The 18,601-nt window shown below is 34.3% G+C and overlaps 2 protein-coding genes across 2 annotated transcripts in view; one reads left to right on the top strand and one right to left on the bottom strand.

Moving 5' to 3' along the window:
- Nucleotides 1–2,745: 2,745 nt before the first annotated feature.
- On the top strand, nucleotides 2,746–11,577 carry LOC117113100 (UDP-galactose transporter senju-like). Its single transcript, XM_033256332.1, has 6 exons — nucleotides 2,746–2,945; nucleotides 5,685–5,807; nucleotides 7,274–7,391; nucleotides 8,311–8,357; nucleotides 8,936–9,075; nucleotides 9,466–11,577. The coding sequence occupies exons 2-6, from the start codon at nucleotides 5,744–5,746 to the stop codon at nucleotides 10,099–10,101; spliced, it is 1,005 nt and encodes a 334-aa protein (XP_033112223.1). The 5' UTR covers nucleotides 2,746–2,945; nucleotides 5,685–5,743; the 3' UTR covers nucleotides 10,102–11,577.
- A 450-nt stretch (nucleotides 11,578–12,027) lies between these two features.
- The window catches only part of LOC117113099 (adenylate kinase 7-like), a gene marked incomplete at its 5' end in the record, with an annotated part of 11,504 nt that continues 4,930 nt past the window's right edge, over nucleotides 12,028–18,601 (bottom strand). Inside the window, 8 exon segments of the mRNA XM_033256331.1 lie at nucleotides 12,028–13,050; nucleotides 13,911–14,069; nucleotides 14,736–14,956; nucleotides 15,247–15,510; nucleotides 15,996–16,124; nucleotides 16,736–16,847; nucleotides 17,473–17,601; nucleotides 18,301–18,450. Coding sequence (XP_033112222.1) covers nucleotides 13,012–13,050; nucleotides 13,911–14,069; nucleotides 14,736–14,956; nucleotides 15,247–15,510; nucleotides 15,996–16,124; nucleotides 16,736–16,847; nucleotides 17,473–17,601; nucleotides 18,301–18,450 — 1,203 coding nt within the window.

Below are 18,601 nucleotides of genomic sequence, written 5' to 3'. Positions count from 1 at the left end.
TCCCCACCCCCCATTTCAAGACATCTAGATACGCCACCTACTTACATGGCCAAATGAATTAAAATGCTCAATCGATGTTCCACTAAATCGTAACCAGCCTTCACCATGCCCTCACGATATCACCGGGGACGCAACTGCCAAAAAACTATTTTTGGCAGCGAAAGGACACTACCAATAAACAATCAACAAACTACCGGGTTTCTAGGTTGATTTGCAAAGTACTACATGGCTCAACTATTTTTACTTAGGGGTTAATTGGTAAAAATCGCACACAAAACATACGACGTCACTGACAACGCCGGAGACGGCAACCCGATTTTGAGATTAATTTTCCGAATAAAGTTATACTAATTAACTTCTAATGACAAACTATTGTATTCACTTGTCTTTGTTGGTCATTCAACTGTCATTTTATCTATTTTTCGGTGATATTACCATTCTCAATAATCTATAAAACACCCACATAACAACGTCACGTTCGATCGATCGGTGGGGACGCCGTGGTGACGCTACTAGGATCAATTTTCGTCGGAAGGTATCAAGATGATGAACAGTTTTATTGGACTAAATTATTGCTTATGTTAACCACATGCTTACCTAAGATTATACTGACACTGGTTTCAAATCACGGTCAAGTAGTTAAAAATCACCTAAAATCATCTTATTTTGCGAATTAGCGCCCCTCAACTGATCATCGAGCTCCGAGCCACTTCACCTTCGAGCCCCCATCAACCCCCCCCCCCCCCCACATTTCAAGACATCTAGATACGCCACTTACTTAAATGGCCAGATGAATGAAAATACTCAATCGATGTGCCACCATATCGTAACCAGCCTTCACCATGCCCGGCACAATGTCACCGGGGACGCAACTGCTAAAAAAAACTATTTTTGGCAGCGAAGGGACGCTACCAATAAACAATCAACAAACTACCTGGTTTCTGGTTGATTTGCAAAGTACTACATGGCTCAACTATTTTTTACTTAGGTGTTAATTGGTAAAAATCGCACACAAATCATACGACGTCACTGACAACGCCGGGGACGGCAACTCGATTTTGAGATTAATTTTCCGAATAAAGTTATACTAAATAACTTCAATGACAAACTATTGTCTTCAGTTGTCTTTGTTTGTCATTCAACTGTCATTTTATCTATTTTTTCTGTGATATTACCATTCTCAATAATCTATAAAACACCCACATAACAACATCACGTTAGATCGATCGGTGGTGACGCCGGTAGGGTCAATTTTCATCGGAAGGTATCAAGACGATAAACATTTTCATTGAACAAAATTCTTGCTTATGTTAACTACCTGCTTAGCCTTACCTATACTGACACTGGTTTCAAACAAAGAACACTTTAATTTTAGCTTTTTTCCTATGTACGTAGTTATTCCATTTTTAGAGTGTGGGTGTGCGCCCGCGAGAAATTGGACGGTTGGTTAAAAGTTGCTTGATCCTTCTATATTAAAAGAGATTGTTTGTTTAAGTAATAAGAAGTTTAGACCGCAAAACCTTGGAATATTTGCGCCAGGCGAAGAAACTCCGATTTCGGAGTAACTCTGTTTTCTATATCTAATCATTATTGGTATTGACAACTTTGAAAAAAATTATCACTTCAGCTTCCAAAACCAAAACATTTTGAATAAAACAAGAAACAAAGAGTTTGAAATGTAACCATCTAATTTACTTTCAAATCCTCTTTCTTCAAAGTGAAATTCTACATTTTGGAAATTTTGCACGAAATCGAGGTTGCTTCCCCTATTGTATTTCAAGCATCATGAGGCTATCCAAACGAGAATTTGTCATAACAGAACGCAAATTATTTTTAATTAGTTTCATTGAACTATTATTATTATTATTATTATTATTATTATTATTATTATTATTATTATTATTATTATTATTATTATTATTATTATTATTGTGATGAAAACACAAATAGCTCAATGAAAACAATATGGTGGTAACAACATTACATGTATTTTTTTTTATTTGTTTATACCCCGACAAAATTTACTCGTCTTACCGACGGAGGAGTGGGTGGGGGTGCTCTGACGCCACCACTGGATTCAAATCTGCTGTATCCCTTGCTGTGCCATTTTCGAGAGGTGAATAGGCCCTAATTGTAACTTCTGTTTACCCCACGGTGAGGCTTGGCTAAATTTGACGAACGTTTTGAGGTATTCGTCGCTAAATGGAATAATTACTCAGAAAGTAATCATTACAACAACATTTGATAGGCATTATTATAGTTGCTTAAAAGTAATATTGAGGCAATCGAATGGATTGAATATATTCTGAAAATACACTTGTTGCTTTCCTCCATGCTTTCAGCGTCCATCGCGCAACGCGGCCAAACTGCGGTATCGTCGTGTAATGAAGCTTTCACTTTCTTGGTAATTATTGTTGCACATTTCTTTAGCGATTGTGCCTCTGTTACAAAAAATAAATAATAAAGTTAAAGTTGGTCTGGCACCTCGCACATCATGGCAACATCCGATGAGATGAGTTTAAAAATTGAATAAAAATAGAAAAAATAAAGTTTCTTCACTTTTTACTTTTGTTGTCAATTCCTAATATATGTAAATATGTCATATGTGATTTTCATCCATGTAGCTTTCATATTTTTGGCACAACAAAAATAAATATAACCCAGACAGTGTATTAAGATAGCCTTTCTGCCGCCAGTTAGGGCGCCGCCAGCGTTTCAGCCAGGTCCATCATGGGTCCAAACCTCCAAACGTAAACATTGCAAGGGTCTATGATGGGATGGATGGACTTGTGATAGGATAAAATAAATGTACTGTAATTGTAAAAGTAAAGGTCACTGGATTGGGAAGTATTCTACAATGTTTGATGTTTTGGGGCTGTTCTTTATTTGTTTGCAAAATACTGTTGAACTTCCTGTCCTTTTCCTTACTTGGAGGTGATGATAAGGTAGGCACGAACGCTGGGCTACTCCTAGCTTAAAGTTAAGAGGGTCATAAAACTAGGCAAGGCCTGGAGGCTGACGCTAGGTAGGTAGGAGGCTAGGCATAGACTAGGTCCAGGCCTAGCTTTCGTCTTCATAAACAACATGCCCCGGGAACAGGCTTGAATTTTGCTGTACCTACCACCACTAGCCTGGGCCTAGAGTAGCTTAGCCCCCGCCCCAATCTATGCCTGCTACTAACTAGGTCTAGACTAGTGTCTAGCCAGTCTCTGGCATAGGCCTGGGCCTGGCCTAATTTAGGTACGTAACAAGAAAATTAAAAATACAAGGAATTCCTTTGCAGCCAGTACCATTTGAAAGAGCATTAATTTAGCATTACAGAATTCGATCCAACTCGGCCACAGTCAGCTCGGCCACAAGTCAACTCGGCTACAAAAAGTTCGGCTACATTCAACTCTGCCACAATTCAACTCGGCCACAAGTCAACTCGGCCACAAGTTAACTCGGCCACAAATCAACTCGGCCACAAGTCATTTTTTTTTAAATTTATTTATTTATTCAGGTATAATTTACTGGTGCTAACTACACTTTGAAGGAGTAATTTATCAAGTATAAAATACTAATTCCTTAAGTATTACTATACTTATTGTTATTATTATTGTTGTTATTATTATTGTTGTTTTTATTACCATTAGTTTTAATATTAATTATTAGTCTTAGCATTAACGTTTTGTAATGTTTAAATTTTTGCTAATAAATAATAAATAATTCTCGATTTTTTTATTCATATTATTATTATTATTATTGTTATTATTGTTATATATTAGTCTTAGTATTATTATTTTAATAATAGTAATTTATAAAATATTGTTATTGGTGTTTTTATTGGTATTTTTCTCATATTATTATTATTAATTGTTGTTGTCACCTTTATTATCGATATTATTACCCTATTATTACTAAGTAGGCCTAGTCTTATAAGTATCATCATTATTATTATTACTAATTAGATTTACTATTATTATAAAAATAAACATCTTTAATTTATTATTGCTGTTATTATTGCTATTATCACATTCATTATCATTATTATCACTAATTAGTATTATCAAAATAGATATTTAAATATCATTATTAATTATTACTATTGAGTATTGTTAAAATAAATATTACTATTAATATTGTTGTTGTTATCACCTTTATTATCGTTATTATGACTAATTAGTATTATTAATGTAAATATTTGAAAAGGAAGTGTCACTGACATATCACCAGTGATTCACATCATTGGACGCATCCTTGTCACTGACGGGTTTCAAACATAGCCCCCAATGGTCGAACAAATATGAAGGACTGAAGCGAAATGTCTGTCACTCAACAATACCAATTGTTCCTATTGTGGAAAATTGAAGGCCTACTAGATGCTATGCACCCCACCTAATTTTAACGTAGGCCTAATTCTTGGGTGTGGTTCTAAAGAAAATAGTATCGAAAAGCACGCCATCGTGCATTCATTTGATTTTAGTCGGATTCAAAATAAATTTTTAACGTTTAAAAAATCATAATGTGGTTTTTCTACTTCAATTTTTTATGATTAGGTCTACAGTATGTACTCATGTTTTATGTCAGTGTTTTAACGTGAAAAAAAATTAAACATTAATATACCGGTATGTGTTTTTCTTAATTATTAAGATTGCTTAAATTGTTAATGTTACATTATTGTCAGATTTTATTCCATTCTGTAAGTGGCGGGTTTTCTCTGTTGAATAAGAGTACAGTGTTAAGAAATGAATACTACGATCTCACGACGATGATCAGAATTTTACTAAAATATACTGTGTACTTCATTACAATCATATTGAAGAAAAAGGATGCAAAAACTGAGTAATATTTACATTTCATTTTAATTATAAATAACTTGTGGCCGAGTTGACTTGTGGTCGAGTTAACTTGTGGCCGAGTTGACTTGTGGCCGAGTTGACTGTGGCCAAGTTGACTTGTGGCTGAGTTGACCTGCTTCCGCATTACATTATAGCATGATATAGCAAGATCATTGTCCTCCATCAAATATCAACAAAGTTACAGAATTTAAGAAATTAATTATTATGCCTAATTTTGGTCCTTCAAAACCAATGTAAACACATAAACAGTATGTGACCTTTTTCTTGAAAAAAAAACAAAAAAAAAACTGCTTACCAAAACTAATTACCATTATAATTATAGAGACATACCTCAATGTATAAAGACATTATGCTCAAAAAGACTCAAATACAAGATATGAATAAATATACCAATTAACACAGTTAAATTGGTTTCAGAGCAATATAATCTTGGATTGAGTTAACAAAGCAAAACATAAAATCATGACTCTGTACATATCCCGTCACATGTACAGAGTCACGATTTTATGTTTTGTTTTATTAACTGAATCCAAGATTATGATTGAATTTTAATGAGTTGACCAGTGGATATTGGCCCTTGATTGCACATGCAGCATTGAATAAAAATTGAATTGAGTTTAATTATTTGGTCAAAGATGAAGAGAGCATCAAGAGCAAAGATTATCATAAAATCAACTATTTGTAAATTTGATGTTCGTAAAACAGATTGCATTCTTTTGTACTCGATGTGTGCTAATCTTTCAGACCAATGAGAGAGCGCCACTTTTTTAAAGCAAATTGATATTTAAATAAAAATACTATTGTAAAAATTAAACATCATCATTTGTTCATTGCTTTCAATAGCTCCCGGTAGTTAAACCTGTGCTGTGTTGTGTGCAATTTTACCCAGCAATCTAGTTAAAATGTTTGAAGATAAATTCAGTGCTGTGATATTTGTTCTCTACATAGTATTGTCAGTTAATCAAGGTATGTATCTTTATGTCGTCTCATTTCACACAATCCATTTATTGTAATAATCCTGTACCAAGCAAAGAGTTAAGCCACATACATACTTAGTTTTAGTTTTATACCGCCGTGGTATACAAGGTATGAAGCGTAAAACAAACTAGGATTGTCAAGATGTATTGTAGGGTTGGGGGACAAACATCAGAGAAAATGATTTGAACATGTATTAGCTGCGCAAATTGTATGTCTGCTTATCTGTAATATATTGCTGTTGGCTCAAAATATGCCTTTTTTGTAACTAGCAATAGGTTTTCACAACAATTACAAGTTTTATTAAAGATGTATAGTTCCCTGAAGTATGAAAAAAAATCATTAAAAATTATTTTGAAATTAACTTCCTAATTTTTTCACTCATTTTTAATATTTGATAGTGCACTGTACTTTTTATTAATGATTTGTAAATTGTTAATAATATGTAATTTTTTATCCAGTCACACAATTCAGCATATAATGCAATGTACTGTTTTGTATGTGATTTTTATGCAATTTGAATATACCCAAATATAATTTAATAAAAAAAAAAACTTCTAGTGAATGAAAGTGTTTCAAACGTTTTTCTTTGTAAAAGTATTGGTAAACAGTTTTTAAGTATGTTAATTTCTATGTTCAAATTGATAATTTTCATGTTACTTCAAAATCACCAGGTTAATTTTAAAAATAATTTTTTAAATTTTTGTTTTGGTAAATTTTGGTATATTGCATAGGACAGTACATTGTTAAATCAACCTCCAAATTTGCTGCCCCCAGATCCGCCAATATGAATTGCAAGAAAATGTAACTCGGTCGGGTACTGGATAAACATTCTCTTTCCCATCTTTCTCCTCCTTCTTCCCTTTTTTTTTTTTGCATTTCCGATCATACAAAAATCTCCAGACATTATATATTTTTCGCCAAAAAGTGGGGGGGCCCAGGCCCCCCCGGTTCCGCCGGCCATGTTTAAGTATGTTAATTTCTATGTTCAAATTGATAATTTTCATGTTACTTCAAAATCACCAGGTTAATTTCAAAAATAATTTTTTAAATTTTTGTTTTGGTAAATTTTGGTATATTGCATAGGACAGTACATTGTTAAATCAACCTCCAAATTTGCTGCTGAACAAATTTAATTATTCATACAATTATTTAAATTGTTAATTTTATTTATTTATTTAAATTTTAACAATATCAATATTTTGAATTGCACTTTACTTTTTAAAAATATTGAATAACATGAATATTAAATGAAAAGTTTATCTTGTATTTAAATTTTAACAATATCAATATTTTGAATTGCACTTTACTTTTTAAAAATATTGAATAACATGAATATTAAATGAAAAGTTTTTCTTATATTTAAATTTAACAATATCAATATTTTGAATTGCACTTTGCTTTTTAAAAATATTGCATAACATGAATATAATAAAAAAGTTTTTCTTGTATTATAGGTTTAATTGTGACAGCTGCTAAGAACAGTGACAATGAATATTCATTCAACTTTACAACTGTTGTTCTGATAATGGAATTCAACAAGCTGTTTGTGTCTGTGGCTGCTTATTTAATGAAGTGAGTTGAATACCGTTGTTTCTCTGGTATAGGCCCCCCCCTCCTCCTCCTCTTGAACATAAACAATTGCTTACTGTATACCTGGGGAATTCCTTTTTAATCAAATTGCAGTTTTTTGGCACTATGCCGAATTCAAAGCCAATATTTGATGTTTTTTCTGGGAATGTTTGCAAAATTCACACTCAGGGCTTTTGCCTGAGGAAGGTTGGTACATAAAAGTTAAGGTTATTCATTTATATTGCATTTGCATAAAGTGGGGAGTGTGTGGGCTTGTGCATGAGATGGGCTTGTACCCAATGAACTACCATATTAACCAACATATTTATTGAAAAAAAACACCACAAATTTAGTAGCTATTTCATTGTGAAAGATAATGGCTTTTCCATTAGGAAGTGAGGGGCTTTTTGTGCTTCCAAATTCAATATACAGTAACGGCCACAAGTTCAATATATAGATTGTGCTTTTAAATCACCTGGTCTCCTTTGACCCGGAGTATGAATTGGTATTTTGAATAGAATTATATTCAATACTATTTACTACAAAGCCACCACTGAGCAAATATCAGCTTACTAACAAAAAAAAGAATTTGCAAAATTTAGTACACCAGTCACAATAAAACTTTGATAATAATAAGGGCAAAATCATTGTTACAGAAATTGGTATTTTGGGTTCCTTAGCAGATTTTAGAAGTTTTCGATTTGTCGGGCTATGGGCAATACTTTGCTTTTTTCCTAATATGACTAGATACCTGTGGTCTTGTTTTGCTTCATTCTACACAATCTAAATATAAAGGAAATCGCTCCCTAGTGTAATGAAAAAAGTCTTTTTTTTTTTTGCATTTGAGGCAAAAATGGTCACTATTAACTTTTAATTTATAATTTAACAATTAAATTTATAGTTATCCTTTATTCTTTTCTAGGAATTCTGTGCAGTCACTACAAGGAGAAATTTTCCAAAACATTAAATGTATGATATTTTATTTTTATACTATATTCAAATTATGTTTGTGTGTTTTTTCATATTTTATGTGTCATGACAAAATGAGTTGTTGTATGCAACATCAATTTGATATATTCAAGAAAAGTTGTAGTGTTTCTGTTGAGTTCAATACGTACTGTGTATTTTACAGGTGGGCAAAGTGCGGCCCGCAGGCTGCATGTGGCCAGACAGCGATTTTTTTGCGTCCCTCAAAAATGAAATAAAAGCCCTCTATGTGCGGCCCGCCAAGCAACATTGGCTAGAAAACACCTTGATTTGACGACCCGACACCGATCATATGTAAAAAGTAACATTTAAACTAGAAATAAAGAGGTGTAAAAGCAGTGCTTGGAGGTTTTTGGAAGGTCACTGGAAGCATCCAAGTTTGGGTGCGGCGCTCGTTGTTAAATCAGAAATTCGCTTTGGCCCTCCGACCAATTTTTATGCCCACCCCTGGTGTATATCATGTAAGGCAGGACTTTTTTTTCATGTCATTATCGTGTCTATTGTAAATGTAGCTTAACATGTAGTGTCTTGCTTATGTTGCCATTTTTTTTTCTCTCTAGTGGCTTTGCTGTATATGTTACCAGCTGCTCTGTACTGTCTCTATAACAACCTGCAGTTTGTGAACCTCACAAATTTTGACCCCACCACCTACTACATTCTCCTGCAATCTCGGATCGTTATTACTGGATTCATCTATCAGGTTAACTATATATTCAGATTTTAAAAAAATGAAGTGTTAAAAAAATGAGGCTTGCATTCCCATCTGGCCTGCACTCTGCCCCTATCGCTAATAATAATCATAATTCATAAATTTTGTTACCTTGCAACCCCAACCATAGTGAGGTTGAGGTGGTCTATACACCATCACCATCTGTGAAAGTCTTTCTTGGGCCCCCTCTAATTAGAATTCCTGGATCTGCCACTGATTAGAAAAATATCTCATCCAGAAGTAATTTTAACATACTGTATATACTGTACTGTATTAAAACTGTTTACTGGATAGTTTTTTCTAGGTTTCCTTAAATTTTTCAAAAATATTTTTTTCTTGTATTTTTTTTAATATTCTTTCTGTTTTTCATATTTGTTATAGATGTTTTTCTCTGTTCGCCTTAATCTAAAACAGTGGATGTCGCTTGTTATTCTAACTTTTGGGTGCATAATTAAGCAAGTGGATTTACTGAACCTCCATCAGCTGTCAACATACGACGTCCAAATCCTCAGCTACGCTGCCATCTTGATCCTCACGCAGGTTACCTGTTCCTCATTAGCCAGCGTTTACATTGAACTACTCTTAAAAAGCCGAAGTAACAAAGTCGACATCTGGGTTCAGAACATTTTCATGTACTCCGCGTCTATTGTCTGTAACATGTTTATTCTCTGGTTTAACGGTAATCTATTTGATGCAATCTCATCAGAGAATATTGACTCTTTATGTAAGTTTCCGGTGCTATTTATAATAGTCAACTGGGTGGGGTTGGGTTTGGTTACAAGTCTTTTCCTGAAAAAGCTTAATTCCATTTTAAAAACATTCGCCAGTGCCGTGGACTTGCTACTGATAGCTATTCTATCAAACTACTTTTTTGCAGTTCCGTTAACAGTTTTCACAATCATTTCTGTTGTAATAGTGATGTTAGCAATTTGGATATATTCCAAAGATCCAATCAGACCAAAGGTGGTTGTAGAAAGCAATACAATTATAGCAAGTATAATACAAATATTGAGATGATCAGAATGATAATGTTGTTGTAATGTTGTTTAAGTTGCAGTTGTGGTTTGTTCAAGTTGAGTGCTATGGCGAGACTGTTTTTATACTTTGTTTAGCCGGCTGCCTACAATGATGATTTCAAATAAAAATGAAACTTATTTTTGGCCAATAAGCGCACCCTCCGACACATATTTATACACACTCTATATATACTGTACATATGCACAATTAACACTCTTCTCAGAAGTAGAAAATGTCACTGAAATGGAATAATCTGCTTCACTAAGAAGTAAAACATATTTGCGCACACATATTATGTTGATCATAATTATTTAACATTAACGTGGAAATGAAAGTAGAAGCAAAACTTTTGTAGTTAAAGCTAGACCTGTGCTAGGGCTCTAGTTTATATTGTTAGTTAATATAATTTACAATGTGTAACTTATACTGTACAGGTGCAGATCTAAATAAAAAAAATAAATAAAAAAATAGGTAGGGAGGGGCCATGGGACTATCCTATGTGTGTGTGTTTATAAAAAAAAAAAAAACTGTAATCGTATTTTGGTACAACATGTTTTTATAATATCAAATTTGATTTTATATTTAGGTCAGTATGTAACACTGGGCATTTAAAAGTAGATTTGTGATGTCAGTGGTACCACCCTCAGGATTATAATCTTTATTTAAAGAACTGATAAAAAATTGATGCATCTTTACCCTATCCTGGTCCCTGGGTCACAGTGTACAATCGAGGGAGGTTGAACAATGCAGGGTTAACAAAACTACATCATGCAGGCGAGCAGTACCTGCTCGTATGCATAGGGCTATTGTCTACATCGAGCCTGAAACATCGCAATCCAGGCCCAGTGAAAACATCTAGGGCAGAGGTAGGCATTCAAATGGGTCGGAGGGCTAAACTGCACCTCCAAAAAGCTTCATACACTGTTTTATGGCCACTCTATGCTCAGTTTTACTACTACTTTTTACAGATGATCAGTGCCGGGCCAAAAAAAAGGTGTTTTCTAGCCAAAGATGGTTGGCGGGCCGCATACATAGGGTTTGTAATTCATTTTTGCGTGCCCCAAAAAAAATCTGACGGGCCACACTTTGCCCACCTGTGATCTACGGACTAGTTTACACAACCAGCAAATAACTGAACAAGGCATAACCATCAAACTTAATTTTGATATACAGTACTCTGTACTATTTTTCTGTAAGGAATGATATTAGGTAGATGTTGAATTTTGTAATTTATCCAGTTATATGTGCAATTAATAAAATGTGATTTGATATATGATAGCGGTTGAGAGATAAAACAATTATTTTGAGAATTTTTTTATGTAACATTTGATTTTTTTCAAATGTTTAAAATTATTACTGTTAATAATGTGTATAAATTTTGATACTTTCCGTTTGTAATGCAATTAAGCGCAATATACTAAAATCATTATTAGCATTTTCTGATATAATCATTAAATTATTGTTGAAAAAACACAGGTGCAAGATGTTTTTCTTTGATGTTATATACTTGAAATGGAGGGGGCCCAGGGATACATGTTTACAGGTGGAGGCTCCAGATCCTCTGCTGTACCATGCTTGGGTTGGAGGTGCTAAATGGCACAGAATTCTTTTTATATAAACTTGTAAGCATCATGGTTCCTTGGTTATAAGCCAAATTTGGATATAAGCCAACCCCCTACTTCACGCCCAATTTTATGTACCAGCCAAGTGTAGAAAGGTGCACTATCCTTTGAAAGAGACACGTAAGCCATTTTTCCTCATGTGCAATATGACCCACGTGTACATTACAGAACGTAGTACTCTTCGGAAAGAAGGGGATTGCCTTCTGGTGTACTGCCCAATCACAAGAATAAGGATCCAACTGGAAATAAGCCTTCAGACTTTTTGTGGTCACCGAATACAGTAAATCCAATCCAAAAGTTTTAGTTTATTTCGCATCTTTTCACTTTAATATTCCACTACCATTTATTTTGAGGTCACAACAAAGGGAGAACGCAACTTCCCAAGTAGAGAATAAGATAGCATTTATATACAACAATCCATGTAGAGAATAAGATGGCATTTATATACAACAATCCATATATTTATATTACAAGTAGAGTGATGCCATAAATTTGATATTTTTTTTTTATTAACCAGAAAAATTATATACAAATTATAAGTCTTTCATACCGGTGTATTCAGCTGAAGGAATGAAAAATAAAATAAACTGGTATGATTAACAGTGAGAAAGTAGAGAATAAAGTGGTATATAAAGTAAAAATGATGACAAATAATATAGGTCCTGAATACAACAATCACATAATTATAGAGTGGCCAACATGTTTCATCTGAATTATGTAATTACTGTAAGTTTATAGATTTTTACAACAAAATTTTAGTTCAGGCAAGAGAAGTTAGAAAATATAATTACAGATGTAGATATCTGAGGAAAATATGTAAGTTACAGTCAACAACTTCCAAAATACAGGTATCCCTCTAAAGACTCCTCCAAGGAAAGACCACCTCCAATTAAAGACCACTTTTCTGTGGTCCCATATTAAATTGTCTTATGTTTATTATGCTAATTACAGATCAAAGCTGACCAAGGAAACCATGGTCACAAATATGGTCTTTAATGAAGGGAGACCTGTATTATAAATTTAGCTTTGCACTGTACTTAGTTGTGCATGTAAATTATCAACTGCACTCAAAAACATTTGAACATTTCAATCAGCCAATCAGAATTCATCTTTTATGGTAATCATTTGATTATCAATCTATCATTGAATATACTGTACATAAAAGAATAACAACTTTAGAATATAATTTATGTCAGCAACAGTGCTTATCATCTTAAAGAGAATGCTATATTGAGATAAAAGAGATAAAATATTATAATTCTGTAACATTCGATTTTTGTTGACTTGCTTAGTCCACTTGTGGGTTGTTTCGGAACAAGTATTCAGCCTGAAAGAGTAAATAAAATAAATGTGTGTCAAAGTACATTTTGCATTGTCATTTTGTGGGATCTTAGCAACCGCCCAAAATCGGAAAGTGTCCACATTTTTATGACAGACGAACTGATTATAGAAATTGGTTAATTTCTTTAATAAAGATTAGAGAATATAATGAAAATAATATATAAATAGTCCTACATTATATAATTTTCTTAGAGTATGGGGCTGAAATTCATTAAAACCTCTTGGAACCCCCGTTAATACCGAAGCTGCAATCCAAACAGCTTTCACGCGATGAGGATTCTAGGTGACCCCCATACCTGGGGAGCTCACTTGCATACCAACCGAACAGGGGGCTCTGCAGCCACTTCAATACATGAAACACTTGTGCTACCTATTTTTCCAAAATCGCACTGTGCTCTAAAAGATGACAGGAAAAAGGCCACTCAATAGTGCCACAGAGGGCGCAATTTTGAATGGTTCCCGATGCAGAAAGTGTTCCGTCCGGTCGCGATCTCGTAGCTGTACCAAAGGTAGGCTTAGCAAGGGGCTTTACCGGCTTAGGACCCAGTCTAGCTTAAACTGGGTGCTAACATCGTGCGGAAAATCGTGGCACTTTGATACAGGATAGGCCAGGGTCTTCATCTACCAATTTCACCCTGGTTATTTCCCACACTTGTGCTACAAAATCCTTGCAAGTATACCCCTTAAATGTTGTGACTTCCCCTATATTTCCCACATTTGTGCTACCAAGTCCTTGAAAATATACTCCGTAAATGCGGCACCTCCCTGTATAGAAATATTTAAGAATGAGCCCCCCCCCCAGGTCCCCACACACCAGTCGGTCCCTCACCACCCAAATAGGCTTACCAAATAATCAATGGCATCATCAGGGCGAACTCTACAGCAATCGATAAGCCCTTGTGTCAGTGTTGGCATCACATGTTTCATTAAGTAATTTCTGAGGGGTATCGACTGGGTTTCCAGCAGTTCTTGTTCCTGACGTTTCACCTCTTCTAGTCTGTTGGCCTGTTTGGTAAAACAAAGCATGAAGAATGCCAATATACAATCACTCTAAATTGAAACTATGCCGACACACAAAATCACTATTATTACATGCTGTAAAGTGTGGGCGATAGCTGTTTTAACAATAAGACAATAAGAATACTGTACTGTATGTTTAATTGCATTGATGGTTCAAGGACCCCACACCAGCCCCTAAACCCAGCCAATTATAAAAATCAAGGTTTCCCTACAGTAGATACCACTGTTCCTCAGCAGCCCTAATGAATATCTAAACCCCTCCCAACACTAATCATGCAAACAAAGAGCACATTCACTGCTACAGAAGAGATATAGTCTTTCTGGGTGTTCCTTCTAGATGGCACCAAGATGAGCCGAAGACTGTATACTCCCGCTATATACACTATTGTATCGTTTTGTAATTATTATGACACACACTTTCCTAAGCCAAAAATGCACAAAACACATACGAGCAGAAGTGCAGGAACGTACATAAAAAATATTTTAGATGTTTGTTTCATAGACAAAAGAGTTTCCCCTTAAGAGCCGAATAAAGGTAGTATATATATATATATATGAATTTGAATAAATATACCACTGACCAGAAATAATAAATATCAAAAATAAAAATTTATGGTAATTGTATTGTATAAGTGATGAAATAACACAAACCCATTCTGTTTGCCGTTTAATTGTTTCTGCCTTTTCTTCCGCCTCTTTCCTTTCTATTTCTTCCTTTTCTTCCAGTTCTTTTTTAAGCCTCTTTTCTGTTTTCAACCGTTCCATAACTTCAACCTCTTCAGGTGTTGGGCCATAATTTCGAGGCTCTCCCATTATTTTCTCGATCTGATCTACAATGTTTTGATTTTGTGGATCAGCTTCTTTGGCCACATCTGAAAAAATAATTCATATGAATGCCCATAAAATTAATGATTCTATCCATGGGCATAGGTCGGGGAGGGGTAACACATGCACCCCCCTCCAGATTGACAGAAAATTAGTTCCACTGAGTGAGTTAAAATACTCAATAGGGAGCTTTTGATTTGTTTGACGACGCGACACAAGAACGGAATCACTCATGTGTGACCATCCTACCGGTCATACATGCGGTCACACATAAGTGATATCTTTAAAAAACATCAGTTATATCTTTGGAAAACAATACAAGAAAAACAAAGCCAACCTATATGTTCAGGATGGAATTCCAATTCATCAAAATAGTTCAGTACGGTTGTGTCCTCTTCATTTAACACACGGAACTCCTGTAGCCTCCTCTGCAAGCCGTCTTCGGTGTTGTGTGTCCCTGCGACAACGCTCTCTGGAAGATTCATCACACGGTCTTTAAGGAACTCGTCAGTACAATTCAGGGAGATGATTACCTCTGGCATGATGCTTTTGTCGTATACCGGCATCTTGGAATTTTCTTCCTGTTCTTCTTCATCATCAACTGAATTGCAAAGAAAAAGAATACTTAAAGATAGAATATTCTCTGAAAACCATCTCAAAAATTGAATTGGTCTTTAAGAAAAGGATAAAGTAAGTTATAAACGTCGGATACATAGATTATTATTTAAAAAATTAATTTATAAACTTCTGAGACAAACCAATTCAGTTTTCACTGATTTACAAAGTTTTACTACAAAAATGCTTTAATTGATTAGCACTACCAAACTACAGAATATAAATTATCTAGTAATAATAATAACTACATTAAACTCTTGTTTGAAGGTTTGCATGAAGAAGTAACAATGGTAGCTTTGCAGTACACCACTACCTGTACTGCAAAACTATAATAATAATCATTTTATAAATGCACTTAACTGAAATTAAATAACCAAAGGCACAGAAATTATACCATAAATCTTTACAAAATATATCTTTCAACAACATTTAGATATATAATACTGATTGTTATATATACTACTTGAATACCTGCAAACAGCTCCCTCGCTTGCTCCATGGTCTTGGGATAGCCATCAAGGATGAACCCTTGGTTCTGGCATGGCATAGAGTGCAACTTGTCACGGAAAAACCGAATTATATACTGGTCCTCAATGCGTCCTGAAAAATTATGATTTATGAAAATAACATTTTTAAGTGATAAACATCTTTCATCTGTTTTCCAAGTCTGTGAAAAAAAAATTTGTATTGATCTGAAAAATAAACATTTGATTAAACCATCAAAATTGCTCTTTTGAAAAAAATAATTAAGTTATAAAGTTTTAATAAGCCACTGGTTGAAAAAAATCAATTCTCATTTATTTACATATTTTGTTACAAAAATCATTAAACAGCCAATTTAGGGATAAAAATCTATTTCATCCAAACTACTGTCTGTGAAAACAAAATTAATATTGATATGAAAAATAAACATTTAATTAAAACATCAAAAATCATTTGAAAAAATTAAGTTATACAGTTTTAAAGAGCAACTGGTTGAAACAATTCAATTCTCATTTATACATATTTTGTTAGAAAAATCATTACACAGCCAATTTAGGGATAACAAAAATTAGCAATATTATTAATGGGCAAGAAAAATATTTGTTTTTGTTATAATATTGATTAGAGTTAACATACAAGGAAAGCAATTCAATTTTTCAAAAAGTGTACAGCTCAACGGAGACAGTGTGTGTATTTCAAAAAAATGGTAGAGTTTTCAATTCTTTTACCACTGTTTGATTCCTTGCTTTCCATAATGGTTTCCAACAGTTCCTGATCTTCTTGGGCTTTTCCATCATCATCCTCATTCTCATCAGAGTCTGCACGAGCTGCACTTTTCTCCTAAAAACAGATTTGTGAGTAGATAATCATCTTACTTTGTTTCCTCCATGAAAATTAACTTTATAGGGACAACCGTCTCTTCCTACAGCTTGCTTGGCAAATCTAGGAATTTTTGTCTGTCAGACTTCACAATGTTTGATTAGACTGATTTGATTACTGTACGAGCTAGTCCATGCTTTTAGTGCTTCGAGACTGGTGTAAAGCGCTATATATCAAACTATTATTATTAGACTTAAAATAGAGTTCTGTGTAATTAAGCAGACAAGAAAAGACAGTCAATTTGTTTGATCAAGATAATTCTGAACCTATCATAACAATATCAGAAAAGTCTGATTAAATAATGTCTGACAAACAAAAAACCAGAAGAAGTTGATTTTTTCCATACAGTACTGCATCTTCCTCTATCATATTCATGCATTACTTATTTATGTTAATTACTGATAATAGATGGCACCCTGGTGTTTCATTGGCATTCTACCTGTCAAATTAGATCATGTAAAAAGTGAAAAGTATGTGGGTATTTTTAATGGAAGTTTCACCTAATGATCTGTAAAATATGTAAACCTTCAATAAGGATTTGATTTAGAAAAAAATTGTTCCGTAAAGACTGAAACTGATCACATACCAAGGTCTCAATGGCTTCGTTAATCACATCTTTAATTGAAATGTGGTGGAGTTTATACTTCTTGCACAGCGCCTGCACAATGCTCGTTTTACCGCTTGCTGGTGGCCCAAGAACACAGGCTCTCATTGGCTGTAAAAGAATTAGAAAACTTATTTCAAATGCAATGGCAGTGGCAGTGCCAGCGTATGAAGTCTGGAGTGGGGGGTTAGTGATGGGAAATGCTGAATTTGGAGGGGGGGAATATGTTTTCCCATAGTAGTAGACAGGAGATGACAAGCGCACTACCGGATAAGCGAATGCCTGCGTCAACTTCACTAAGCAATTTATATGGTTGGGTGGGAGGTGGGGAAGTGAGGGGGACAAATTCCCCCTTCTCCCATTAAACGCAGCCACTGTTCAAATGTTAAGGCATTCTCAGTAGTGAAACAAAGGTAATCTAAGGCTGCAGAGGTGGCTTATGATAAAATAAAAGAATAATGATAACAATAATCATTAATAATAATTTCACTACCACACACTAGCAGAAATTTGACAACAAAGGGTTTAAGTTTCCAAAAATTAGGGACTGCCAATCACAATAAATTTTTCGACAAGCATTTGACCCCTGACCACTCATTGGTGCTGACATATTTGAGGTGGAGCTGGTTTAGGGGTAGTAGCTTAGTTAAAGGTGCTCATTTTTCAATACCAAGGTCCTGAATTAAATCCAGGCCAAAAATGCTTCACAAGCCTTATCTACAAACTTGATTACAGTGCATCAAGTTCTGAAATCAAACACCATCAATACGGTATACGAAAGACTATACTGTATGAGAAGTAGTATGTTACCAATAATCCCCTTGTTTGTTTGTACTCTTTGATGACTTGGGGAATGGTCTCCATCAGACCGGTTTCTGCTACCCATCTTATGTTCATGTTTTCTTTTATGTACACACCATCCATTCGCAGGTTTACTAGCAGCCGATCAAAATCGCTTTGCTAAAAATAATAAAGAAAATACTTATTATCATTTTTAATATTTGTACATTTACATATTTAATCATTGTTGGTGAGGGTGGGGTGATACCTGTCTCTTATACACATCTAGATGTGTATAAGAGACAGTCCTACAGCTTGGCAAATCTAGGAA

This window comes from Anneissia japonica, unplaced genomic scaffold (assembly GCF_011630105.1).
Source record: "Anneissia japonica isolate Jap-2015-1 unplaced genomic scaffold, ASM1163010v1 scaffold287737_len543101_cov190, whole genome shotgun sequence".
NCBI lineage: Eukaryota > Metazoa > Echinodermata > Crinoidea > Comatulida > Comatulidae > Anneissia > Anneissia japonica.
The sequence above is the reverse complement of the archived record's forward strand: the minus strand, read 5'-3'. Positions and strand labels throughout refer to the sequence as shown.

Excerpts from the sequence above, each read along its gene's own strand:
- LOC117113100 (XM_033256332.1), top strand. The coding sequence starts at position 5,744 with ATGTTTGAAGATAAATTCAGTGCTGTGATATTTGTTCTCTACATAGTA. Across the intron at positions 5,808-7,273 it reads AGTATTGTCAGTTAATCAAG|GTTTAATTGTGACAGCTGCT; the intron begins GTATGTATCTTT and ends CTTGTATTATAG. Across the intron at positions 8,358-8,935 it reads AATTTTCCAAAACATTAAAT|TGGCTTTGCTGTATATGTTA; the intron begins GTATGATATTTT and ends TTTTCTCTCTAG.